The sequence below is a fragment of the Nerophis lumbriciformis genome, linkage group LG16 (genome assembly GCF_033978685.3).
Source record: "Nerophis lumbriciformis linkage group LG16, RoL_Nlum_v2.1, whole genome shotgun sequence".
NCBI classification, from domain to species: Eukaryota; Metazoa; Chordata; class Actinopteri; order Syngnathiformes; family Syngnathidae; genus Nerophis; species Nerophis lumbriciformis.
Genome location: NC_084563.2, coordinates 7321955 through 7342930, shown reverse-complemented (window position 1 = coordinate 7342930; position 20976 = coordinate 7321955). Strand labels below are relative to the sequence as shown.

The window sequence follows — 20976 nt, the reverse complement described above, 5'->3', positions numbered from 1 at the left end:
TTTTCTAGAAGAGTGACGGTGTGTAGTACAAGAGTGAAGGTGTGTTCTACAAGAGTGGAGGTGTGTTCTAGAAGAGTGACGGTGTGTACTACAAGAGTGAAGGTGTTTTCTAGAAGAGTGACGGTGTGTTCTAGAAGAGTGACGGTGTGTTCTAGAAGAGTGAAGGTGTTTTCTAGAAGAGTGACGGTGTGTTCTAGAAGAGTGACAGTGGTTTGTAGAAGGAGCGGTCCAACCAAGTGTTGTGTGTGCTACAGGACTACAGAGTCAACATCTTCCTGAGGCAGCAGTGGAACGACCCTCGACTGGCCTACAGCGAGTATCCTGACGACTCGCTGGACCTGGACCCGTCCATGTTGGATTCCATCTGGAAGCCCGACTTGTTCTTTGCCAACGAGAAGGGCGCCAACTTCCACGAGATCACCACCGACAACAAGCTGCTTCGCATCTCCAAGAACGGCAACGTGCTCTACAGCATACGGTAACTTTGCACTTTGGAGGGAGGGGTGTTCTATCATGCTGAGGTCAGCACTTTTAGTCACCTTTGACCCCTTGTCGCCCCAACAAACTTTTACTGTTTACCTTTTTTGTAAACATGTATCATTATTCAACTTACTGAACTTCATGAATTATTGTCACCACTAAAAACAATTGCCACTCCACTTTGACTTCAAGACAGCCGGTTTATGATAAATAGGTTATTGTTTTTCATAACTACCATTGTTCTCTGTTTGACTCGTTTCACTTGCTCAAACCTTTTCTAACATTCCACACTACTAAGTGACACAGGTATGATATCGTATTGATATCAGTATGGGACAAGACTCAAGTCTCCAGTATCGGTATTGTATGGGACGTGAAGAACACTTCTAGTTATTTTCTACAAGAGCCTTATTCCAAATATTCAATTACACCCTTACTTTTACTTTCACTTTTGCTTTTACTTGTACTTTTACTTTCACTTTAGCTTACTCTTACTTTTATTTTGCCTTTTTTTACTTTTACATTTATTTTTACTTTCACTTCTATTTGTATTTTGACTTTTTTGACTTTTACATGTATTTTTACTTTTACTTTCACTTTTATTTGTACTTTTATTTTAACTGTTACTTTAACTTTTATTTGTGTTTCTAGTTTTAGTTTTATTTGTACTTTTTTTTTTTTTTACTTTTGCTCGTACTTTCACTTTTATTTGTATTTGTATTTTTATTTTAAGTTGTACTTTTATTTTTACTTTCTCTTGTGCTTTAGCCTAGCTAGGGCTGGACAATTATGGCAAAAATAATAATTATAATATTTGGATTGATATTGGATTTACGAATAATAATAGGATTATTCATTCATTTGGAAACCGGTATTTTTTGTACCCCCAAAATTTAACTTAAAATGTTATTTAAAAAAACAACTGGATATAAATGAGTAACAAATTAAATTTAAAAAAAGTCAAAACATTTTAATAACAATCGCAATAAGAAAAAAATTAATTTAAGTTTTTCACCTTTTATGCTTATTTTACTACCATAAAGTGTGTTCTTTTCGTGGCATAAATACAATGTGACAAAATATTCAAATAAAATGCTAAATATCTCACATTTATTGGTGAAATACATCTTTGGACAATATTGACCAATACTTTAAGGTAAAGTAATATTATTTTGTAAAAGTATCAATAAGTGCTTTAATTAAGTACATTATGCTTGTGTAAGGTCTTTTTTTAAAAACCTTTTATTTTGTTATTGCAGTTAGACGGGATGTTATTTTGAAGGAGGGGAAGTGGGCTGCTGTTCTATGTTTGACGAGTTTTAGGATTACTTAGGTGAAACTGATGTCGTTCACAACAACACAACAGATGGGATGTGTTGTGTGTGTATGATTGTTTGTACATTGATGTTACATCCATGATGTCGTTCACAACAACACAACAGATGAGATGTGTTGTGGGTGTATGATTTTTTGTACATTGATGTTACATCCATGATGTCGTTCACAACAACACAACAGATGAGATATGTTGTGGGTGTATGATTGTTTGTACATTGATGTTACATCCATGATGTCGTTCACAACAACACAACAGATGAGATATGTTGTGGGTGTATGATTGTTTGTACATTGATGTTGCGTCCATGATGTCGTTCACAACAACACAACAGATGAGATGTGTTGTGGGTGTATGATTGTTTGTACATTGATGTTACGTCCATGATGTCGTTCACAACAACACAACAGATGAGATATGTTGTGGGTGTATGATTGTTTGTACATTGATGTTACTTCCATGATGTCGTTCACAACAACACAACAGATGAGATATGTTGTGGGTGTATGATTGTTTGTACATTAATGTTACATCCATGATGTCGTTCACAACAACACAACAGATGAGATGTGTTGTGAGTGTATGATTGTTTGTACATTGATGTTACATCCATGATGTCGTTCACAACAACACAACAGATGAGATATGTTGTGGGTGTATGATTGTTTGTACATTAATGTTACATCCATGATGTCGTTCACAACAACACAACAGATGAGATATGTTGTGGGTGTATGATTGTTTGTACATTGATGTTACATCCATGATGCCGTTCACAACAACACAACAGATGAGATGTGTTGTTGGTGTATGATTCATTCTGCATAGCCTTCCCTAAACTTCAATGCCTTTTCTTAGGGGCACTCACCTTTTGTTTATTTTTGGTTTAAGCACTAGATACCTTTTCACCTGCACGCTGCTTCCCGCTGTTTTTGACATCTACAGAGCAATTAGCTACCGGCTGCCATCTACTGATATGGAGGAGTATTACACGACACTCAACAACAGCACATCATTTACAGACTATAATTACTGGTTTGCAAAAAAAATATTTTTAACCCAAATAGGTGAAATTAGATAATCTCCCACGGCACACCAGACTGTATCTCATGGCACACTAGTGTGCCGCGGCACAGTGGTTGAAAAACACTGCCCTAGCCCATAACATCTTTCCCCCTATAAAGAAATAATGTTAACTCAATAAAGTGTATTTCTTTTTTTTAGCTTTAACTTTTCATTTTTTAGCATTGTGACCACATTTGCAAACAACTTTTCCTCTTCATAGAATTTTCTTTCAATAAAGAAATAAAGTGCAAAAATGTCAAAGCATCGTAACAAACAGTTTTGTCAAATAGCAGCAGAAGTGCACTTTTTGGAGAGCTGTATTATTTTCAGTTTTGTGCCCAAGGGACTGATTTTATTTAACACTATATTATTATTTATACACCTACACTCTTAGAAATAAAAGTGCTAAGTAGAACCATATAAGGTTCTTCGGCTCGTCCTCATAGGAGAACCCTTTTTGGCTCCAGGTAGAACCTTTTTATAAAGGTTCCACCTGGAACCCTTTTGGAGGGTTCTACCTAGAACTGTGTGTGTAAGGTTCCACCCAGAACCCCCCATGAGAGGTTCTACAAAGAACCCACGCAGGGAGTTCCACTAAGAACCCTTTCATGTTTCAAGGGTTTCATCTAGAACCCACACAGGGAGTTCCACTAAGAACCCTTTCGTATTTCAAGGGTTTCATCTAGAACCCACACAGGGAGTTCCACTAAGAACCATTTTGTATTTCAAGACTTTCATCTAGAACCCACGCAGGGAGTTCCACTAAGAACCCTTTCGTATTTCAAGGGTTTCATCTAGAACCCACACAGGGAGTTCCACTAAGAACCCTTTCGTTTGTCAAGGGTTTCATCTAGAACCCATGCAGGGAGTTCCACTAAGAACCCTTTCATGTTTCAAAGGTTTCATCTAGAACCCACACAGGGAGTTCCACTAAGAACCATTTCGTATTTCAAGGGTTTCATCTAGAACCCACACAGGGAGTTCCACTAAGAACCATTTTGTATTTCAAGACTTTCATCTAGAACCCACGCAGGGAGTTCCACTAAGAACCCTTTCGTATTTCAAGGGTTTCATCTAGAACCCACACAGGGAGTTCCACTAAGAACCCTTTCGTTTGTCAAGGGTTTCATCTAGAACCCATGCAGGGAGTTCCACTAAGAACCCTTTCATGTTTCAAGGGTTTCATCTAGAACCCACACAGGGAGTTCCACTAAGAACCCTTTTGTATTTCAAGACTTTCATCTAGAACCCACACAGGGAGTTCCACTAAGAACCATTTTGTATTTCAAGACTTTCATCTAGAACCCACGCAGGGAGTTCCACTAAGAACCCTTTCGTATTTCAAGGGTTTCATCTAGAACCCACACAGGGAGTTCCACTAAGAACCCTTTCGTTTGTCAAGGGTTTCATCTAGAACCCATGCAGGGAGTTCCACTAAGAACCCTTTCATGTTTCAAAGGTTTCATCTAGAACCCACACAGGGAGTTCCACAAATAACTCTTTCATGTTTCAAGGGTTTCATCTAGATCTGACACAGGGGGTTCTAAAAACATCCCTTTTCAAAGGTTTTCACCGATAACCGTCTTGTCTTCTGAGGGTTCTATAAAGAACCATATTGTATTCTACAGATCAGTTTAGTTCATATTATATTGTGGTCATTTATCATGTTGACATTGAACAAACATTCAAAACATTTTAATGAGAAAAACATTTATTTAAAGATAGGCACCATTATTGGCAAATGTTATCAGGAAGTATGTCCCTGGTGACACAGGATCTTACCCATGCTTTCAACAATCCCTGAAGAACTCTTTCTTCCAAAAACGGTTCTCTGGATCAAAATAGTTCTTACTGGAACCCTTAGTGTTAGTGAGAACCCTTTTAAAACCAATTATTCAGAAAAGGGGTTTTAAAGGGTTCTCTGGATCAAAATGGTTCTTACTGGAACCATTAGCGTTACCAAGAACCCTTGAAAAACCCTTTCTTTGGGAAAGGGTTTTTCAGAAGCAAATGGTTCCAGTTAGAACCTCAACCCTTGTAGAAGAACCCTTTTAGAACCATTATTTCTAAGAGTGTATAGTGATCACAGAGACAGGTTGTTTTTGTGTTTGTTTTTCTGATGATCGGAATTTTACTCGGCAAAATGAGTCATCCTTTTACTCAAGAAATGTCACTATTTTAATGGGCAATATTGTGATAAAAGTCCGAATTTTATATGACAAATGTCACCATTTTGCATTAAAAAGAAATAATTTTACATTAAAAAAAAGTAATAATTTACTGTATATATTTGTTTTTCTGAAAAATCCCACTTAATATACTTTGGGTAACAAAAGTCAATGTTTATTTATTTATTTATTTATTTTTAGGGGGGTAACAGTCAATATTGATTTATTTATTAGATTTTATTTTTTTCTTATATACTAAAAGTGAGCTTTTGTTAAACCAAATATTATGTGTTTTTTTTCCATATACAACAACCTATCTGGACTCGATAAGAGAATCGATAAGGAATCGGTTCGATAGTAGGATTCGATAATAGCCTCAAACTCGATAATTTCTTATCAAACATCATCCCTATTGTTCACACTTATGCAAAAACCAGCAGGTTAATTTCAGATTTTTTTGAAGCATTCATGTTCAAATAAGCATCATCATACAAAAGGTGTTCTGAGTATCTAATGTTGAGCATGAATATAAATACCGTATTTTTCGGAGTATAAGTCGCTCCGGAGTATAGGTCGCACCGGCCGAAAATGCACAATAAAGAAGGAAAAAAACATATATAAGTCGCATTTTTGGGGGAAATTTATTTGATAAAGTCCAAAACCAAGAATAGACATTTGAAAGGCAATTTAAAATAAATAAAGAATAGTGAACAACAGGCTGAATAAGTGTACGTTATATGAGGCATAAATAACCAACTGGTATGTTAACGTAACACATATTATGGTAAGAGTCATTCAAATAACTATAACATATAGAACATGCTGTCGTGACTTGGTCCTGGGGTTTAGTTTTTCTAGAAGGCAACGGAAAGTTGGCTCGGGCGAGACGGGAATGTGAGAACATATTTATTTAATTTTATCAAAAAAAAGTACAAACAAAAAGCGCGCACAGTGGCGGAGAAACAACTTGGCTATGAAAACAAATACTTGCACAAAGGCAGAAACTATGAACAATTAAACAAAACTTGCAAACTATGGCATGAATAAAGAAAACTTACTTGGATGGAAAAAAAAAACGGCATGAAAAAGCGCAGCAAGGGTCATAAGGGTGTGTGGAGAGTACATACTTGCCAACCTTGAGACCTCCAATTTCAGGGGGTGGGGGTGGGTGCGGGGGGCGTGGTTTGGGGCGGGGGCGTGGTTAGGGGCGTGGTTAAGAGGGGAGGAGTATATTTACAGCTAGAATTCACCAAGTCAAGTATTTCATATATATATATATATATATATATATATATATATATATATATATATATATATATATATATATATATATATATATTTATATATATATACATATATATATATATATATATATATATATATATATATATATATATATATATACATCCCCGCGACCCCGAAGGGAATAAGCGGTAGTAAATGGATGGATGGATGGATGGATATATATATATATATATATATATATATATATATATATATATAAGAAATAATTGACTTTCAGTGAATTCTAGCTATATATATATATATATATATATATATATATATATATATATATATATATATATATATATATATAAATAAAAGAAATACTTGAATTTCAGTGTACATTTATTTACACATATACACACACATAACACTCATCTACTCATTGTTGAGTTAAGGGTTGAATTGTCCATCCTTTGTTCTATTCTCTGTCACTATCTTTCTAACCATGCTGAACACCCTCTCTGATGATGCATTGCTGTGTGGCACGCACAAAAGTGCTTTCATCAAATGCACTAGATGGCAGTATTGTCCTGTTTAAGAGTGTCACAACATTGCTGTTTACGGCAGACGGACTGCTTTACTGTAGACGTTTGTGGGAAAGCGGACTCAGGTCCGCATGGAGCTGGAGGGGGCGTGGCCTCCAGCTCCGCCTGAATTTCGGGAGATTTTCAGGAGAAAATTTGTCCCGGCAGGTTTTCGGGAGAGGCGCTGAATTTCGGGAGTCTCCCGGAAAATCCGGGAGGGTTGGCAAGTATGGGAGAGTATAAATGCGGGATGTCACCAGAAAGACAAACTGAAAACAATGAACTTAAATACGACAGACATGATTAACGAAAACAGGTGCGTGACTCAAAACGTGAAACGGGTGCGTGACGTGACAGGTGAAAACTAATGGGTTGCTATGGTGACAAACAAAGAGTGCACAATGAGTCCAAACGTGGAACAGGTGAAACTAATGGGGTAATCATGGAAACGAGACAAGGGAGTGGAAAGCCAGAAACTAAAGAGTCCAATAACTAAACAAAACATGATTACACAGACATGACACATGCTATACGTTTACCAAACAATCTGTCACTCCTAATCGCTAAATCCCATGAAATCTTATACGTCTAGTCTCTTACGTGAATGAGATAAATAATATTATTTGATATTTTACGGTAATGTGTTAATAATTTCACACATAAGTCGCTCCTGAGTATAAGTCGCACCCCCGGCCAAACTATGAAAAAAAACTGCGACTTATAGTCCGAAAAATACGTTAAGCATTCCAATCTAATCTCTATGTGGGAATAGTTGATGAGTATGAATATATAGTATATAGTGGATCTAACATCAGAAATGGTCCAAATCACAACAGGAGGTTAAATCTGACGGTGAAACTTTAGTTGGTAACTTCCTGTTTATTGGAGTCCGAAGACTTCTTAATGCGTCACACCTGGACTTCCTGCTTCCCTTTCATTGCGTCTCCCAGACATCCAATTCAAGGCTGGAGGAGTTATGGCCGCCTCCTCCACCTCCCTTTTATTGCCTGTGCTCAGAGGCGCCGCTGGTAATCTACAGACGCTCTTAGTATTCTGTTGGCGAGCCCGCGCCATCATCAGTCTTCACCTTGGAGGAGGGGGAGGAGCCACACGGGCCCTTCAGATGACATATGAAAGTCTTTTTATTACAGTAGACATCTACCTCTATTTATAACCATGTTCGGCTTTTTCACGCATGTCCGTATCGGCCTTTTTTTCTATTTTTTTAACAGAACTAAATCAGCAGATGCAACATATAAGCACATGATACCAGAAGATACAACATATACACACATGATACCAGAAGATACAACATACACACATGATACCAGAAGATGCTACATATACACACATGATATTAGAAGATGCTACATATACACACATGATATCAGAAGATACAACATATACACACATGATATCAGAAGATACAACATACACACATGATACCAGAAGATGCTACATATACACACATGATACCAGAAGATGCTACATATACACACATGATATCAGAAGATGCAACATATACACACATGATACCAGAATATACAATATATACACATATGATACCAGAAAATACAACATATACGCACAGGATACCAGAAGATACAACATATACACACATGATACCAGAAGATACAACATATACACACATGATACCAGAAGATACAACATATTCACATATGATACCAGAAGATACAACATATACACACATGATACCAGAAGATAAAACATATGCGCACATGATACCAGAAGATGCTACATATACACACATGATACCAGAAGATACAATATATACACATATAATACCAGAAGATGCAACATATACGCACATGATACCAGAAGATACAACATATACGCACATGATACCAGAAGATAAAACATGTACACATGATATCAGAAGATACAACATACACACATGATACCAGAAGATGCTACATATACACACATGATACCAGAAGATGCTACATATACACACATGATATCAGAAGATGCAACATATACACACATGATACCAGAAGATACAACATTAACACACATGATACCAGAAGATACAACATATACACACGATACCAGAAGATACAATATATTCACATATAATACCAGAAGATACAACATATTCACATATTATACCAGAAGATACAACATATACACACATGATACCAGAAGATACAATATATACACATATGATACCAGAAGATACAACATATACGCACATGATACCAGAAGATACAACATATACGTACATGATACCAGAAGATAAAACATATACACACATGATACCAGAAGATACAACATATTCACATATGATACCAGAAGATAAAACATATACACACATGATACCAGAAGATGCAACATATACGCACATGATACCAAAAGATGCTACATATACACACATGATGCCAGAAGATACAACATATACACACATGATACCAGAAGATGCAACATATATGCATATGATACCAGAAGATGCTACATATACGCACATGATACCAGAAGATGCTACATATTCACATATGATACCAGAAGATACAACATATACACACGTGATACCAGAAGATACAACATATACAAACATGATACCAGAAGATACAACATATACACACATGATACCAGAAGATACAACATATACACACATGATACCAGAAGATACAACATATACACACAGGATACCAGAAGATGCAACATATACGCACATGATACCAGAAGATACAACATATACACACATGATACCAGAAGATACAACATATACACACGATACCAGAAGATACAACATATTCACATATGATACCAGAAGATACAACATATACACACGTGATACCAGAAGATACAACATATACACACAAGATACCAGAAGATACAACATTAACACACATGATACCAGAAGGTACAACATACACACATGATACCAGAAGACACACATAATACCATAAGATGCAACATATACACACATAATACCAAAAGATACAACATATACACACACGATACCAGAAGATACAACATATACACACATGATTCCAGAAGATACAACATATACACACATGATACCAGAAGATACAACATATACACACGATACCAGAAGATACAACATATTCACATATAATACCAGAAGATACAACATATACACACATGATACCAGAAGATGCAATATATACACATCTGATACCAGAAGATACAACATATAAGCACATGATACCAGAAGATGCAACATTTACGCACATGATACCAGAAGATAAAACATATACACACTGATACCAGAAGATTAAACATACACACATGATACCAGAAGATAAAACATATACACACTGATACCAGAAGATAAAACATACACACGTGATACCAGAAGATGCTACATATACACACATGATACCAGAAGATACAACATATACACACATGATACCAGAAGATACAACATATACACACGATACCAGAAGATACAACATACTCACATATAATACCAGAAGATACAACATTTACGCACATGATACCAGAAGATACAACATATTCACATATGATACCAGAAGATGCTACATATACACATATGATACCAGAAGATACAACATATACGCACATGATACCAGAAGATACAACATATACGTACATGATACCAGAAGATAAAACATATACACACATGATACCAGAAGATACAACATTTACGCACATGATACCAGAAGATGCTACATATACACACATGATACCAGAAGATGCTACATATACACACATGATACCAGAAGATACAATATATACACATATGATACCAGAAGATACAACATATACACACATGATACCAGAAGATACAACATATACACACATAATACCAAAAGATACAACATATACGCACATGATACCAGAAGATACAACATATACACACATGATTCCAGAAGATACTACATATACACACATGATACCAGAAGATACAACATATACACACGATACCAGAAGATACAACATATACGCACATGATACCAGAAGATACAACATATACACACATGATTCCAGAAGATACTACATATACACACATGATACCAGAAGATACAACATATACACACGATACCAGAAGATACAACATATTCACATATAATACCAGAAGATACAACATATTCACATATAATACCAGAAGATACAACATATACACACATGATACCAGAAGATACAACATATACACACATGATTCCAGAAGATACTACATATACACACATGATACCAGAAGATACAACATATACACACGATACCAGAAGATACAACATATTCACATATAATACCAGAAGATACAACATATTCACATATAATACCAGAAGATACAATATATACACACATGATACCAGAAGATACAATATATACACATATGATGCCAGAAGATACAACATATACGCACATGATACCAGAAGATACAACATATACGTACATGATACCAGAAGATAAAACATATACACACATGATACCAGAAGATACAACATTTACGCACATGATACCAGAAGATACAACATATTCACATATGATACCAGAAGATAAAACATATACACACATGATACCAGAAGATACAATATATACACATATGATACCAGAAGATACAACATATACGCACATGATACCAGAAGATACAACATATACGTACATGATACCAGAAGATAAAACATATACACACATGATACCAGAAGATGCTACATATACACACATGATACCAGAAGATGCTACATATACACACATGATACCAGAAGATACAACATTTACGCACATGATACCAGAAGATAAAACATATACACACTGATACCAGAAGATAAAACATAAACACGTGATACCAGAAGATGCTACATATACACACATGATACCAGAAGATACAACATATACACACATGATACCAAAAGATACAACATATACACACATGATACCAGAAGATGCAACATATATGCATATGATACCAGAAGATGCTACATATACGCACATGATACCAGAAGATGCTACATATACACACATGATACCAGAAGATACAATATATACACACATGATACCAGAAAATACAACATATACGCACAGGATACCAGAAGACACAACATATGCGCACATGATACCAGAAGATACCAGAAGTCAGTGTGATGTGTCGGGGTCAGGACACGCCTCTTAGCAGGAAGTGATACTGTGTGTGTTTGGCAGAATAACGCTGATCCTGGCCTGTCCCATGGATCTGAAGAACTTCCCGATGGATGTGCAGACGTGCATCATGCAGCTGGAGAGCTGTGAGTACACACACACACACACACACACACACACACACACACACACACACACACACACACACACACACACACACACACGTAAATGTCTTGGCTACTTTGTGAGGACCAGGCAAATGTCCTCACAAGTCAAAAAGATCCTCATAGAAAGGGTCGTTTCTCAGGTGTTGGTCCACACAAGGATAGTGAGACAACACACACACACACACACACACACACACACACACACACACACACAGAGTCATCAGCGCGGGTTCATCAGTTCCATATAGATTTCTCTGCGGCCTCTCCATCGTGGGAGAGGACGTGAGGCGACTCGCAAGCAGGGACGCTGTGATGGATCACTGGACATGGAGCCAAGACACACTCGCCGCTCTCGGACCGGCGCCAGTGTCGGGCCGCCATGTCAGAAGGTGCTGACAGAGAATCGCTTCCATCCGAGTGAGCGGAGAAAGTGCCAATCAGTAACGGCAGCAAGCGAAGGAGCGCCTTCAGCGCGACTTCAATCATGGCTGCTTGAACGCACCTTGTAGAGAAGACCACAACATGACATTGTACTTTTTAACACCAACATATGACTGTCTTCTATTTTACAAACCCCGTTTCCATATGAGTTGGGAAATTGTGTTGGATGTAAATATAAACGGAATACAAAGACAACATATTTGATGTTCAAACTCATAAACTTTATTATTTTTTTTTTGCAAATAATAATTAACTTAGAATTTCATGGCTGCAACACGTGCCAAAGTAGTTGGGAAAGGGCATGTTCACCACTGTGTTACATCACCTTTTCTTTTAACAACACTCAGCTTCATAATGTGCCACACATTTTCGATGGGAGACAGGTCTGGACTGCAGGCGGTGCCAGGAAAGTACCCGCACTCTTTTTTTTAACGAAGCCACGCTGTTGTAACACGTGCTGAATGTGGCTTGGCGTTGTCTTGCTGAAATAAGCAGGGGCGTCCATGAAAAAAGACGGCGCTTAGATGGCAGCATATGTTGTTCCAAAACCTTTCAGCATTAATGGTTCCTTCACAGATGTGTAAGTTACCCACTAATGCACCCCCATACCATCACACATGCTGACTTTTGAACTTTGCGTCGATAACAGTCTGGATGGTCCGGATGACACGATGTCGAATATTTCCAAAAACTTTTCTCAATGTTCAGACCACAGAACACTTTTCCACTTTGTATCAGTCCATCTTAGATGAGCTCAGGCTCCGCGAAGCCGACGGCGTTTCCGGGTGTTGTTGATAAATGGCTTTCGCTTTGCATAGTAGAGCTTTAACTTGCACTTACAGATGTGGCGACCAACTGTATTTAGTGACAGTGGGTTTCTGAAGTGTTCCTGAGCCCATGTGGTGATATCCTTTAGAGATTGATGTGGGTTTTTGATACAGTGCCGGTGACTGACTCTCTTGTGTCCAGTCGGCTACACCATGAACGACCTGATCTTCGAGTGGGACGAGAAGGGTGCGGTGCAAGTGGCTGACGGACTCACACTTCCTCAGTTCATCCTCAAGGAGGAGAAGGACCTGCGCTACTGCACCAAACACTACAACACAGGTGAGCGCCCCCGCTGGACACATGTGGTACTGACATGCACGCGCACACACACACACATTCACGCAGAGACACACACACGCATACAGACAAACACACGCATACGCATGCACACACACACACGCACACACACGTACACACACATTCACGCAGAGACACACACACGCATGCATACACACAGACACACACACGCATACACATGCACACACACGCGCGCACACACAGACGCACGCACGCACACACACACACACATATGGATACACGTGCACACACATACACGCACACACACACACAGAAACTCATGCACGCACACATGCACACGCACGCACACTTCAACACACACACGCACACATCAACACACACACGCACACACACACATACATGCACACATACACACATGCACACACACGCACACATCAACACACACACGCACACATGCATCTACACACTCACATACACACACACACACGTGCACACACACATTCACACACACATACACGCACACATACACACATCAACACACACACGCACACATGCATCTACACACTCACATACACACACACACACGTGCACACACACACTCACACACACATACACGCACACATACGCACACAACGACATGCACACATGCACCTACACACACACGCACGTACACACATGCACACATTAACACACGCAAATTCATGCACACATACACGGATACACACACACGCACACATGCACTTACACACTCACACCCACATACACGCACACATACACACACGCACAAACACGCACACACATGCACGTGGACACACACACACGTGCACACACACACACACACACACACTTCAACACACACGTGCACCTACACACTCACACACACAAAACACGCACACATACACACACGCACACAACAACATGCACACGTGCACCTACACACACACACACACACACATCAACACACACACATACATACGCACACATGCACCTACACACTCACACACACATACACGCACACATACACACACGCATACACATGCACACACACGCACACACGTGCACACACACGCACACGTCAACACACACGTGCACCTACACACTCACACACGTACACGTACGCACACAACAACATGCACACGTGCACCTACACACACACGCACGTACACACATGCACACATTAACACACGCAAATACATGCACACATACACGGATAAACACACATCAACACACACACATGCACTTACACACTCACACCCACATTTACGCACACATACACAAGTACAAACACGCACACGCATACACATGGACACACACACACGTGCACACACACGCACGCTTCAACACACACGTGCACCTACACACTCACACACACATACACGCACACATACACGTACGCACACAACATGCACCTTGCACCTACACACACACGCACATGCACACATTAACACACGCAAATACATGCACACATACACAGATACACACACATCATCACTCACACGCACACATGCACTTACACACTCACACCCACATACACGCACACATAGACACACGCACAAACACACACACGCATGCACGTGGACACACACACACGTGCACACACACACACACACACACTTCAACACACACGTGCACCTACACACTCACACACACAAAACACGCACACATACACACACGCACACAACAACATGCACACGTGCACCTACACACACACACACACACATCAACACACACACATACATACACACACACGCACACATGCACCTACACACTCACACACACATACACGCACACATACACACACGCACAGACACACACACGCATACACATGCACACACACGCACACACATGCACACACACGCACACATCAACACACACGTGCACCTACACACTCACACACGTACACGTACGCACACAACAACATGCACACGTGCACCTACACACACACGCACGTACACACATGCACACATTAACACACGCAAATACATGCACACATACACGGATAAACACACATCAACACACACACATGCACTTACACACTCACACCCACATTTACGCACACATACACACGCACAAACACGCACACGCATACACGTGGACACACACACACGTGCACACACACGCACGCTTCAACACACACGTGCAACTTCACACTCACACACACATACACGCACACATACGCACACGCACACAACAACATGCACACGTGCACCTACACACACGCACGTACACACACACACATCAACACACACACTTACATACACACGCACACACACACATCAACACGCACGTACACACACGCACAGACACACACACGCATACACATGCACACACACACACACGTGCACACACACGCACACATCAACACACACGTGCACCTACACACTCACACCCACATACATGCACACATACGCACACAACAACATGCACACGTACACTTACACACACGCACGTACACACAAGCACACATTAACACACGCAAATACATGCACACATACACGGATACACACACATCAACACACACACGCACACATGCACTTACACACTCACACCCACATACACGCACACATACACACACGCACAAACACACACACGCATACACGTGGACACACACACACGTGCACACACACGCACGCTTCAACACACACGTGCACCTACACGCTCACACACTCACACACAAACACGCACACATACACACTCGCACACAACAACATTCACACGTGCACCTACACACACACGCACGTACACACACACACACATTAACCCACACAAATACAGGCACACATACACGGATACACACACACGTGCACACACACGCACGCTTCAACACACACGTGCACCTACACACTCACAGACGCAAAACACGCACACATACACACACGCACACAACAACATGCACACGTGCACCTACACACACGCATGTACACACACGCACACATCAACACACACACATACATACACACGCACGCACACATCAACACACACGCACACATGCACCTAAACACTCACACACATACACGCACACATACACACACGCACAGACACACACACACGCATACACATGCACACACACACACACACACGTGCACACACACGCACACATCAACACACACGTGCACCTACACACTCACACACACATACACGCACACATACGCACACAACAAGATGCACACGTGCACCTACACACACACACACACGTACACACACGCACACATTAACACACGCAAATACATGCACACATACTCGGATACACACACATCAACACACACACGCACACATGCACTTACACACTCACACCCACATACACGCACACATGCACAAACAAACACACGCATACACGTGGACACACACACACGTGCACACACACGCACGCTTCAACACACACGTGCACCTACACTCTCACACACAAACACGCACACATACACACTCGCACACAACAACATGCACACGTGCACCTACACACACACGCACGTACACACACGCACACATTAACTCACACAAATACATGCACACATACACGGATACACACACATCAACACACACACGCACACATGCACTTACACACTCACACCCACATACACGCGCACATACACACACGCACAAACACACACACGCATACACGTGGACACACACACACGTGCACACACACTCACACATCAACACAAACATGCACCTACACACTCACACACACACACACACAAACACGCACACATTCACACTCGCACACAACAACATGCACACGTGGACCTAGACACACGCGCACGTACACACACGCACACATCAACACACACACACACATACATGCACACATACACATGCACACACACGCACACATCAACACACACACGCACACAAGCACTTACACACTCACACCCACATGCACGCACACATACACACATGCACAGACACACGCACACACACACACGTGCACACATCAACACACACATGCACCTACACACTCACACACACAAACACATACACACACGCACACAACAGCATGCACACGTGCACACACACCCATGCACCTACACACTCACACACATATACACGCACACATGCACACACGCACACAACAACATGCACACGTGCACCTACACACACACGCACGTACACACACGCACACATCAACATACGCACGCACACACATACAGTATATACCCACATGCACACACACGCACACATCAACACACACACGCACAAATACACCTACACGCTCACACCCACATAAACGCATACACGTGCACATACACGTGCACACACACACATCAACACACACGTGCACCTACACACTCACGCACACAAACACGTACACACTCACACACAACAACATGCACACGTGCACCTACACACACACGCACGTACACACACGCACACATCAACACAAACACACATACATACATGCACACATACACACATGCACACACACGCACACATACACGCACTCATACACACACGCACACACACGCATACACGTGGACACACACACACACGTGCACACATCAACACACACGTGCACCTATACACTCACACACACAAACACGTACATATACACAGACGCACACAACAATATGCACACGTGCACCATCACACACACACACAAGTACACGCACATTCACGTACACACACACACACGTACACACACACACCCAGGCGCCTCTTCATCCGCCATAAAGCGGCAGCGGCAGCGGCAGTGTGGTTTATGTTGATGATTAATGAAGTGTGTGTGTGTGTGTGTGTGTGTGTGTGTGTGTGTGTGTGTGTGTGTGTGTGTGTGTGTGTGTGTGTGTGTGTGTGTGTGTGTGTGTGTGTGAGAGAGAGAGAAATTCCGCCCGGCAACAACACAAAGACTGGCCGACAAAAGTCCTCTTTGAAATACTAATTACTTTTCTGCTGCAATGCAGAACTTGTACACCACAACACTTTATAACCTCTCTCATCCTCCTTACTACATGTTTACTACTTACTTACTACATACTTACTACATGTTTACTACTTACTTACTACATACTTACTACATGTTTACTACTTACTTACTACATACTTACTACATGTTTACTACTTACTTACTACATACTTACTACATGTTTACTACTTACTTACTACATACTTACTACATGTTTACTACTTACTTACTACATACTTACTACATGTTTACTACTTACTTACTACTTACTTACTACATACTTACTACTTACTTACTACTTACTTACTACATACTTACTACATGTTTACTACTTACTTACTACATACTTACTACATGTTTACTATTTACTTACTACATATTTACTACATGTTTACTACTTACTTACTACTTACTTACTACATGTTTACTACTTACTTACTACATACTTACTACATGTTTACTACTTACTTACTACATACTTACTACATGTTTACTACTTACTTACTACATACTTACTACATGTTTACTACATACTTACTACTTACTTACTACTTACTTACTACATACTTACTACATGTTTACTACTTACTTACTACATGTTTACTATTTACTTACTACATACTTACTACATGTTTACTACTTACTTACTACATACTTACTACATGTTTACTACTTACTTACTACTTACTTACTACATGTTTACTACTTACTTACTACATACTTACTACATGTTTACTACTTACTTACTACATACTTACTACATGTTTACTACTTACTTACTACATACTTACTACATGTTTACTACTTACTTACTACTTACTTACTACATACTTACTACACGTTTACTACTTACTTACTACATACTTACTACATGTTTACTACTTGCTTACTACATACTTACTACATGTTTACTACTTACTTACTACATACTTACTACATGTTTACTACTTACTTACTACATGCTTACTACATGTTTACTACTTACTACATACTTACTACTTACTACTTACTTACTACATACTACTTACTTACTACATGTTTACTACTTACTTACTGCATACTTACTACTCACTTACTACATGTTTACTACTTACTACATACTACATGTTTACTACTTACTACATACTACATGTTTACTACTTACTTACTACTTACTACATGGTTACTACTTACTACATACTACATACTTACGACATACTACATACTTACTACATGTTTACTACTTACTTACTACATACTACTTACTTACTACATGTTTAGTACTTACTTACTACATACTTACTACATACTACATACTTACTACATGTGTACTACTTACTTACTACATACTTACTACATGTTTACTACTTACTTACTACATACTTACTACATGTTTACTACTTACCTACTACATACTTACTACTTACTTACTACATGTTTATTACTTACTTATAACATACTACTTACTAACTACGTATTTACTACATGTTTACTACTTACTTACTACACACTTACTACTTACTACATGTTTACTACTTACTTACTACACACTTACTACTTACTACATGTTTACTACTTACTTACTACATACTTACTACATACTACATACTTACTACTTACTACATACTTACTACATACTACATACTTACTACTTACTACATACTACATACTACATACTACATATTTACTACATACTACATGTTTACTACTTACTACATAATACTTACTACATACTTACTACATGTTTGCAACTTACTTACTACATGTTTACAACTTACTTACTACATACTACTTACTTACTACATACTACTTACTTACTACATATTTACTACATGTTTACTACATACTTACTACATCTTAACTACTTACTACATGTTTCTCAATTGCTTACTACATGCTTACTACATGTTTACAACACTTGATAACTCTCTGATCCTCCTTATCTCATGTCTACTACTTACTTACTACATACTACATGTTTGCTACTTACTTACTACATACTACATGTTTACTACTTACTTCCTACATGTTTACTACTTACTTACTACATGTTTACTACTTACTTACTACATGTTTACAACACTTTGTAATGTCTCATTGTCCTGCTGGACCTGATCCTCCTTAGACCACAAACTTACTACATACTTACTACATGTTTTCCACATATTTACTACATGTTTACTACACTTTGTAACGTCTCATTGTCCTGCTGGACCTGTTCCTCCTTAGACCACATACTTACTGCATGTTTACTACCTACTTACTACAGGTTTACTACACTCATTGTCCTGCTGGACCTCCTTGCACCACCTGCCCCACAGGCTTACTACATACTTACTACATGTTTACTACATTTTTACTACATTTTGCAATGTATCATTGTCCTGCTGGACCTGATCCTCCTTAGACCGCCTTTCCCACAGGCTTACTACATACTTGCTACATGTTTACTTCATGT

At 39.4% G+C, this 20976-nt stretch overlaps 1 protein-coding gene across 2 annotated transcripts in view; it reads left to right on the top strand.

Moving 5' to 3' along the window:
- The window catches only part of glra1 (glycine receptor, alpha 1), a 156314-nt gene that overhangs the window by 104116 nt on the left and 31222 nt on the right, over window positions 1-20976 (top strand). For both annotated transcript variants that reach the window (XM_061976566.1, XM_061976564.1), the window contains 3 exons: window positions 255-478; window positions 12009-12091; window positions 13523-13660. In XM_061976566.1, the coding sequence (XP_061832550.1) occupies window positions 255-478; window positions 12009-12091; window positions 13523-13660 (445 nt within the window). The remainder of the gene's footprint in view (window positions 1-254; window positions 479-12008; window positions 12092-13522; window positions 13661-20976) is intronic.